Source organism: Artemia franciscana, chromosome 21, assembly GCF_032884065.1.
Source record: "Artemia franciscana chromosome 21, ASM3288406v1, whole genome shotgun sequence".
In the NCBI taxonomy this organism is placed as follows: Eukaryota; Metazoa; Arthropoda; class Branchiopoda; order Anostraca; family Artemiidae; genus Artemia; species Artemia franciscana.
In genome coordinates this window covers 22,465,767-22,476,424 of record NC_088883.1, presented here as the reverse complement: position 1 = coordinate 22,476,424, position 10,658 = coordinate 22,465,767, and the positions used below count along the sequence as shown (strand labels likewise).

General features: G+C 34.6%; 1 protein-coding gene across 1 annotated transcript in view; it reads left to right on the top strand.

The window, feature by feature from the left end:
* The first annotated feature begins 2,104 nt into the window (after positions 1–2,104).
* LOC136040635 (TAR DNA-binding protein 43-like) overlaps positions 2,105–10,658 on the top strand; it is a 28,145-nt gene continuing 19,591 nt past the window's right edge. Inside the window, exon 1 of the mRNA XM_065724917.1 lies at positions 2,105–2,253. Within this exon, the coding sequence (XP_065580989.1) occupies positions 2,187–2,253 (67 nt within the window). The 5' untranslated portion in view covers positions 2,105–2,186. The remainder of the gene's footprint in view (positions 2,254–10,658) is intronic.

Here is a 10,658-nt window from a genome sequence, read left to right as displayed (position 1 = left end):
TACAATCAACCTGCCACAAATTCTATGCCTAACTAAAAATAGATGTTCATACAGACACCACACCATCAACATAGTGAATGAATGGAATAGAATATAAATATTCACTACAATAGCCGGAGCTAGCATTAGCGTGTCATGACAAAAATAATTTATACCTTCAAAAACACTCACAGGAAAATTTAAACAAACATTACATTGATCAAAAACATATTAATCAAACATTAAATATTAGTCGCGTCAATATTATTAAAATGACGGGTAAAATATGGAACAAATGTTTGCGATATATCTCAGTACTATAGGCTGAGCAAGTCAGTAACTGTGGACAATTCTTTTTTATTTGTCGGTGTCTAGTAACTGGTCCTTCAGTTGGGGGGTTCTCAAGGTTGGGTAGTAGACGACAATGAGTTGGGGAATTCAAACAATTTAGTCCAAATCTATATGTTAAGCCATGTCTACGACTATCAAGTGAGTCCAAATTGAGTTGTTTCAGTGCATCCTCGTAAGTTGAGTAGTTTTGTCCAAGTATAATTTTTACAGCTCTTTTTTGTATCGTCTCAAGTCTATCTGTTTGATCTTTTGTCAATCCCGGATGCCAAGCAGGGCATGCGTACTCAAGAGAAGGTCTAACATAACTGCAGTATACAGACTTTAAAACTACAGTTGGTGTACCAAATCTTTTTAGGTTGGAAAATGAATGTAAAAGCGATGCACCTTTTTTAGTCAGATAATCAACGTGCGAATTCCATCTTAAATCGTCGTCCAAAAGTATCCCAAGTATTTTAACATTTTTCTTTGTTGGCAGTATGGAAATATGAGAAGAGTGGTTGTTACCCTTTAGGAAGGAAAACGTCATATAAGAGCTCTTAGTTTCACTGACCGTCAGTTTTACCTTTTCTAATTCAGCTTTTAGATCATGATAGATTTCGATTAAGTCAGACTCTTCAGTAGTTGGTCGCAGTGATAAAACAGTGAGGGCTTAGTCGCAGTGATAAAACAGTTAAATCATCAGCAAATTTGAAACGCTCACGAATCGTTGTTAAAATACGGTTAAAAACAATAAGAAAAGAAAGCGGGCCTAATTTAGTCCCTTGTGGCGAACCACAAAAAATATTTACAAATTCAGATGGCTCATGATCAGGGAGTTGGACACACTGAGATCTTTCAAAAAGAAAACTAGCGAGCATTCTTACAACAAATGGACGGGCACCCATAGCCTTTGCTTCTTCCACAACTACATTATGACCAAGACTATCAAAAGCCTTAACTATGTCTGCAAATAATGAATCAACAACGGCCACGTTGTTTTCTAAGTGCTTAAGGATAGTATCCAAAAATACAACCAAATAATGAATAGTACTATGCCTGGATATAAATCCAAATTGTTGGGGATCAATATTATCATTTATGTCCTCAAATAAACAATCAAAAATAAAACTTTCAAATACTTTTGAGAGAGCTGGTGTTTTTGAAATCGGCCTCATATCGGTAATATCTTTAGGTGCCTTGCATTTGGGGATTGGCGTTACATACGCCTGTTTAAAAATACATGGGAAAACACCAACAATAAAACATTGGTTAAAAATTGCTGAAGGAGTAAATAAAAGATCAGCACACTCAATAATCAATTTAATCGGTATCTCACTAGGATAACTAGATTTACGATGAAGAGGCCCCAAAACAACTTTCAAAGATGAAGGGACTTTAGTCGAGTAAGTCATTCACTAAAAATTTCAACTCTTTTGAAAGGAAATCCTTATGCGGGTTACAACGACCACTTTCGTACAAACTAATAGGGAGTAAGATGTTAGAGGCACTTCCCTTTTTTGCTAGGGTAACAATAGTGCGCTCATAACTTATTAGACTCCTATACTGAAACTACCATATCATCTGCACTGAAAATGTATTCCAAGAATAAAAAAAGCTATAAAAACGTAAATAGGAAGAGGGCCACCATGTCAAGCAGTTTTTGTGTTGAGCTGAAAACATAAGCTGTCTACAGTGAATTAATTGGGTCTTGATGTTCCGCCGTCTCTGACATCTAATTTCAGAATGACTATGGAAACCCAAACTCATATATCGCTTTCATTCATTCGTTGAAGAAAGCATGAAATAAATCCCAGACTTTAATTTAGAACATTCAAACAAAATGATATTGAAATGGTTATCTTAATAGAAACTTCGCTATGGATCTGAGTTTACCAAAAACTGAGCATTCAGAACTTGACGTATCAACAGAATCTTCAGTCAAAGGTAAAAACAGAGTAAACCTTTTTCCTTCTGTATGCCTAAAAGGAGACCAGCCTGTAGCTACTAATGTTCAGATTGATTTGGCAAAATACAAAATTTAATTGGATAAAATTCTAGATGGGAAGTTTTTCCTGTCTTTGAAAATAAGACAATCAATCTCAGGTCACTGTTCAGGCCTGGGCTAGACTGTCAGATTCATCTTTATTAGGAATTCCATTGAATTCTTTTGCTCCTGGAATAATGATTTCATTTTTTATATAGGTAAAATTCAAGCTAATTGACTTCTTGCTATCTCAGAAAGGGTTTAGGTTAGGAAAATTAAACTTTCAGGGATGAATCTACAGACTAAAGTATGTCCTGGGAAGGTATTTTGAAGCAACTTGCCTACCTCCACTCCTTATCCCTCTATAGGGCCCTGACCTATGACTACCTTTAAAAATATGTGTGTTGTAAAACTGAAACCTTGTAAAATAGATCTTCTGCTTAATTGAAGTACAACAAAATTGTTTTCAGCTTCATAACTTTGCTCAATTCCATTTTATAAGGTTTTAAAGATATACAAATACATTTCCTAGATTTAGAAAGAAAAACCATTGATATGGCTCAAAATTCTACTCAAATAACAGGAATTGCATTTTCAGAACTAAAGGCAGAGAAAAAGCAATTTGTAACTGAAAATTAAGGTAAAATGTTGTTTTGTCTAAATTTCAATAGGTATAGACTTGTCATGTAGGCAAATTTCAGGGTCCTGTAGAGGGAGAAGGAGTAGAGGTGGTTACTTTAAATACCTTCCCAGGACATAGGGTACTTCACCCTGTAGACCCATCCCCGAAAGTTTCATTTTCCTAACCTAAACCCTCTCCAAGATAGCAAGAAGTCAATTAACTTAAATTTTACCTTTTATATAATCTAATTAGGCTATTTTTATTTATAAAATTAGATTAGCCCACTTGCCACTTGCATATATATATATATATATATATATATATATATATATATATATATATATATATATATATATATATATATATATATATATATATATATATATATATATATATATATATATATATATATATATATATATATATATATATATATATATATATATATATATATATATATATATATATATAACTGGCTACATACAAAAGTGGTCAGTTAATTTGTAGAATATTCTATTTTTTACCTGAAAAAAAAAAACAAAAACAAAGTGAATATAGACTGCTATTTGATGCCTTTTTGCACTTTTTTATGTTAATTTGCTCCTTGGAACAAAATAAGGTCAAATTTTGAATATATTTGGCTGCTTTGTTGAAATGGTGATTAGAACACTTTAAACGAAATGTAAAATAAGAACATTAATGGCCCAGGGTCACATCTTCCAACTAGGAGAGTACTAGGCTTGATGCAATTTAAGCCCAATTGGTGACAACACATACAGTTAGGTATGCTCAAGGGGAACTTCTGTGGTTTAGAGTAAACACTGCTGTGCAATATCAATTTCTTATAGAGTATGCAAGCTGGTTGGGTATGAAAAGCAGCATCAGCATCCTAGCCCAATTCTTTAACAAATATACTAATCTTTCTTTTTGCAAATACAATTTAAAGCCCTCAAATGAAAGTTAGTGACAATTAACCTAATTTCTTTTACTACTTGACCAGGAAAGTGGAAATAGAATTAGTAGGCTACCATTAAAATCCTTATTTTATACTCCTTTTTAATATGAGTAGTCCTAAACAATTTACTCCTCTTTTGTTTATCAAGATTGATCAAATATCCTTAGTTAAAATAGACATGCTATTTAACTAAGAATATGTTCTTCACTTGGGAAAACCACCCTGTCTAAGATATTTCAATGGAATTTATGGGTCTCAATTAAGAAGTCCAACTCTCCAGATGGAAAACACTATAAAATTTTGAAAACTATATATATATAAAAAAAAAAAAAACCTATGTATACTATCCCTTAATGCATATAAATAAAGCTTTACCTCCACCTTCTAATAAACAGATCTGTAGCCAAATGAATTTTCCATAGGCCAACACTTTCTTTAGGGTAAAGGTACCAATGTTATGACAGTTTTTGAAAAAAAAAACAGACAAACACTTTTTTCTACTCCAGAAGGCTTAATTTAAAGACTTTTCTTTTGAAAAGGGTTTCAATATGTAGGAAAAAGTCTATGAATCTAAATGATTGATTTGAAGTTTTATCTGAAAAGGGTACAAAACTCAAATTTTCTTAAATTAGAGCCTGCCATGCAAACAGTAGGGTACATTGTTACCCTACATTGTTTAGTATGTACCTCAATGACTGTTGAAAAAAGCCTAAATAATCTTCTGATGCTATATGCTGATGAGTGTAAGCTACTAGAGCTAGCTAGAAGTAATGAAGAACCTTCAGCTGTTCAGGAAGATATTAACATGCTTTCAAGATGGACTGAAGACTGGGGCCTGCAGTTCAATGCATCTAAATGTAAAGTTCTTTGTCTTGGCCAGAAAAACCCCAACCAATCATATACCTTTGGGACCAACTTGAAGTGGTAACCAAAGAAAAAGATTTAAATGTTACTATTGACAAGGAGCTTAAATTCCATAGTCATACAGGATAGCCATAGAAATAAGAGATGATTGGGATTTTTGGTGTGACTCATTACCTTAAATCACAGCTTGGAGCAATATAAGGATTATCCATCCTTGTGATGCTCTATGAGAAATAGAATTCATTTGGTGTAGATTGTGGCTGTTAGATTAGACTCTTGTGGAGGACTCTGCAGCTTCCCAATTGTAAAGGAATTCCTGGCAGAGCCATTCCCTATCAAGGTGGGACTTGAACATGTCAGTTGAAGTAGGGACCTCTGAAAGGCATTAGTCTGCCCTCATTTACAGTTTGGTATGATTTTGGCACATCCTTAGTATAAAATGGATGCTAAAGTACTTGAGAATGCTCAGTACTGAGCCACCAAGCTTTTACCAAACCTGCAAGGAAAAACTTCTAAAGATTATCTTAAAATCCTAAGACACCCTAAGCTGGTATAGAGAAAAAAGATAAGGGGGTGTCATAATGACTTGCAAGTTGCTTGAACACTCAAATTTAAGCTCAGTTTTTCCATCATCCCTCTACAGTTCCACCAGGGGACATGGCCAAAAACTTCAGGTACCCACAGGCTAGCAATGTGTTAAGCAGAACTTCTGTGCCGTTTGCTCTATGTCACTATGGAATAGTCTATCAGATTCCACTGTTCAATCCAAGATTGCTGAATTATGCAAGAAGAGTGTTGGTCAGAATTGGACAAATTCCAATTTCAAGAAATTCCAATTCCATGAATAGGGATGCTACAAAACCTTGATGAAGTTCACACCCCCAGCAAGAGTCTTTACAGGAGGTTCAACACCACCATATCTTGCTGCTCAATGCAAATTAAGGTAATTTTAAGATAAATGAATTGAGTTGAGTAAGTTCAATATACAGTTTCAAATAGACTTGAATCACATGGTTTAAATTTCTTGCAACTACCTAAACCAAATGGTCTAAACAAGTCTGCTACTGTCATTATTTCCATTGTCTCTTATTTGCTGAATAACCCTTTAAACTGAAAGGAAGCATTTGACAAAATTATTGGGCATCAGTATACATCTAGCTTGCAGCCACTGCATGACAAGTGGATAGTGAGTATAAAAAAATCATAATGTGACTAAACTCTGTTCATTCATTTTAATAACCTTTATCAAAATCTCAGCCAAAACTGTCACAAATTTTTTTGTGGGGTCACAAAAGGAATTTCTCTTGATTTTGATACTTTGGAGTTTGTCATGGATCCCATTATGTGCAACGCAACTAGAATTGGAAGTTCTACACCCATTTAGATTGAAAATGATAATCTGAGTGCAAAAGCTTGCATACTCAAGGAGGGGCTCAAATTGGGCTCTGAATGTATTTGAGTTCCTTATTTGATTGAAATCCACCAGGTCTCTCAGTCCTATGAAGTCAGCTTGCAGATTGCAGCAAATGGTATATCTCTTTTGGCTGTAAGTACCATGTTTTGCAGAGTGTCTGGTCTAGCAAGAAATGATGAATATATCATTCTGTATAGTTTTGCTGAATATAAACAGGACAAAAAGTAAGGCCTCCTAATTGATGAGCTAATTAGTAATTATGACATTGTTTGCCTACAAGAACACCTTCTTACCACTATCAGTATGAATCTCTTACAGCAAAGTTTGCATAATTTTTTCTTTTGTACTAACACTCAATCATTTTTGGCAGTCCTACATGTTTTGTACATAAAATACTAATTGGCCTACAGCAAATTACATTCACTATGATGATTGAGTTATACATGGTGTGGAGATAGTGTCATTGTTAACTCTTATCTTCCACATAACTCAAAGAGAGGGCAGTAACTGAATAGTTCTGCTAAAGCCTGCTCAGCCCCTGGCTCACAAGTGATGTTGATTTGTGATAAATCCCTCAATAATATCATTGTTGATGACCTCAATACAAATATCCATTGCAACTACTACAACAAAATGTCTTCTTGATTATTTGACTGCTTTTAAGATTGTAAAAGTAAGACTGTGAATGTAGCTATATCTACAATTCTGGTATTATTTCTGATTTACCCTAACCTTAAATTACCTTCAATTGTTTGTCCAGCAAGATAAATTAAGCTAATCTTGCTGGTGGTTTAACTTGACTATGGTTTGGTATCCCAGGTTAGCCTGTACTCTGTGTTTGCCCAGGCATGATTAACTCTTTTCTTGAATGCATCCATGGTTTGGGGCTGGAGGGTGGCTTTGGAGAGGCTGTTCTGGTGAGAGATACCATGTGCAGAGAAGTGCTGATGCTCATGTTGATGGCAATGGGAGACTAGTGGCTTCTTTGTGTGACCTCTTGTTGTACTTGTGAGAGATTAGGAGAATTCTTCACCCAAGAGGTTGTTTTCCAAGCAATTTGCAAGTAGTGATTGTGTATCCTCTTCCTTTGGTAGACTAGGGCAAGGAGTTAGAGGGACATAAGGTGCTCCTCAAATGGCTGGTATGAGCTTGGCTGTTTGTATTGTATTTTGATACCAATAGTTACATCAAAAGATTTGCATTTCAATGCTAATTTTAAATATATAATTTTCATCAAGATTAGTCTTACCCATCAAAAGTTACAAGCCTGAGAAAATTTGCCTCATTTTAGAAAATTGGGGGAAATACCCCCTTAAAAGTCATGCAATCTTAGCGAAAACCACACCATCAGATTCAGCGTATCAGAGAACCTTACTGTAGAAGTTTTAAGCCCCTATCTACAAAAATGTGGAATTTTGCATTTTTTGCCAGAAGACAAATCACAGATTTGTGTTTATTTGTTTTTTTTTGTTTTTTTTTTCCAGGGGTGATTGTATTGACTCAGTGTTCCTAGAATGTTGCAAAAGGGCTCATTCTAACAGAAATTAAAAGTTCTAGTGCCCTTTTTAAGTGACCATAAAAATTGGAGGGCCCCTTCCCACGCTCATTTTTCCCCAAAGTCACCAGATCAAAATTCTGAGATAGCCATTTTATTCGCCATAGTCGAAAACCCTAATAACTATGTCTTTGGGGATGACTTACTCCCCTGCAGTCCCTGTGGGAGGGGCTATAAGTTACAAACTTTGACCTGTGTTTACATGTAGTAATGGTTACTGGGAAGTGTACAGACGTTTTAAGGGGGATTTTTTGGTTTTTGGGGGAGTTGAGGGGGGAGGGTTATGTGGAAGGATCTTTCAATAGAGGAAATTCTCATGGGGTAAGAGGCTTTCAATGGAGGGGGTGCAGGATTTTCTAGTATTATTTAAAAAACAATGAAAAAATAAATATAAAAAGTTTTTTCTACTGAAAGTGATCAGCAGCATTAAAACTTAAAACAAACAGAAATTATTACGCATATGAGGGGTTTACCTCCTTGTAATACCTCACTCTTTGCACTAAAGTATTTTTAGTAATTTTAACTATATATTCTATGGCTTTTGTGATTCAGGGGTCATTCTTAAGGAATTGGGACAAAATTTATTCTTTAATGTAAAGAGCAAGGTATCAACAAGGGGTGAGCCCCCTCATATACGCAATAAAAATATATGAATATAGAAGTTTGCTACGTAATTTAATTCATAAGTTATGAGTATTTTTTACTTATGAAAACATTCATAATAAGTTATAAGTTATAGTTGCATTTTTAAGTAATCAAAAAATTAGATGGGAACTAGGCCTCCTCCCTTGCTCCTTTTTCTCAAAATCTTCCAATTAAAACTGAAAAAGCCATTTAGCCCAAAAAATTAATATGCAAATTTCGTTTTAATTATTTATGTGTGGAGAGCCAAGATCAAAACATGCATCAATTCAAAAACGTCCAGAAATTAAACAAAAAAAAAGTTTTTTTAAATGAAAGTAAGGAGCAACATTAAAACTTAAAACAAACAGAAATTACTCCATATATGAAAGGAGCTTTTCCTCCTCAACGCCCTGCTCTTTACACTAATGCTTTTTACTGTTTTAAAATGTAGAGTTAAAAGAAAGAGTCAAACTTTAGCGTAAAGAGCGGGCGTTGAGGAGGAAAAGCTCCTTTCATATATGGAGTAATTTCTGTTCTTTTTAAGTTTTAATGTTGCTCCGTACTTTCATTTAAAAAAAATAGTTTTTTTTTGGTTAATTTTATACTGAAAGATGCCTGAGTCATTACAAATTCCAGGTGTGGATATACAATAGCTTTGTACAGCATCTTGACCACACATGGCTTCCTGGTGGTAAACATTCGTTTTATGAGTCTATGTTTGTTTTAGCAACTTGAGCTTGTGTGTGGCTGTGGAACTTGAATTCATCATTGACAGTAACCTGCAGATTTCTCACTTACAGCCTTCTTTTCACTTATAGACTCAAGTAAGTCATCTCCAATATGGTAAGGTTGTCAAGGGTTGTTGTGTCCAAGATGCAGGACTATGCATTTGATGCATTGAATTGCAGACCCCACTCAGATGAATATCTAGATAGATAGTTTATCTATCTATCTATCTATCTGATTGGGACAAATCAGTTTGGGTTTCAGAAGAGCTTCAGTTGTCACCATGTCCAGTGGGTTCTGTCTTTTCTTGTCCAAGTTTCAAAAGGAGGTGATGGCCTATATATATATATATATATATATATATATATATATATATATATATATATATATATATATATATATATATATATATATATATATATATATATATATATATATATATATATATATATACTAGCTGTTGGGGTGGCGCTTCGCGCCACCCCAACACCTAGTTGGTGGGGGCGCTTCGCGCCCCCCCAAGCCCCCCCGCGCGCGTAAGTCGTTACGCGCCATAATAGTTACGCGCCATTGTAGTTGTGTCCCTATGTCCCACCTGTGAATATAGATAGATAGATATATATATATATATATATATGGTTTTAACTACGTAAAACTTGCGAATATACAACATTCTTTGCTGTCCCATTGTCTTTGCATATAAATAGATTGTCAGGTTTACCGACTCTTGAACATGCAACATATAATGGTCCATGGGAAAATAATCTGTATTCAGATCTATACCTCATGATTCTAATGATTGCCCTTGAGCTTTGTTGATGGTGATTGCTAATCGACCATTCCCTGTCCCGGTGTCCCGGTCGTCATTTACATCCCCCTGTTTCCCCCGGTGTCCCCGTTGTAGTTGTGTCCCTGTGTCCCGGTCGTCATTTATATTCCCTGTGTCCCGGTCGTCATTTGTATCCCGGTGTCCCGGTCTGTATATACATTCGTTTTTTAGTTTTGTTTTTCTCCTTTATTTTTTTCCTTTTTTTTTCTTTTTTAGCTTATTTAGATTTTTAGATTTTTTAGTTTTTTTATTAGTTTTTAGTTTTTTTTTCTTTTTAGTTTTTTTGTCCCGGTCGTCATTTATATCCCCCTGTTTCCCCCGGTGTCCCCGTTGTAGTTGTGTCCCTGTGTCCCGGTCGTCATTTATATTCCCTGTGTCCCGGTCGTCATTTGTATCCCGGTGTACCGGTCTGTATATACATTCGTTTTTTAGTTTTGTTTTTCTCCTTTATTTTTTTCCTTTTTTTTTCTTTTTTAGATTATTTAGATTTTTAGATTTTTTAGTTTTTTTATTAGTTTTTAGTTTTTTTTTTCTTTTTAGTTTTTTTGTAGTTTTTACCTTCTTTTTAGTTTTGTTAATTTTTTTTTTTACTTATGTCCTGGTCGTCATTTATACTCCCTGTGTCCCGGTGCTTTGTTGATTGCTAATCGAACATTCCTTTTGTCCTGGTCGCTTTCTCTTTGAGTGTCGTCATTTAGTTTTTTAGCTTTTTTACTTTTTTTATTAGTTTTTAGTTTTTTTTGTAGTTTTTGCCTTTTTTTAGTTTTTTCAGGTTT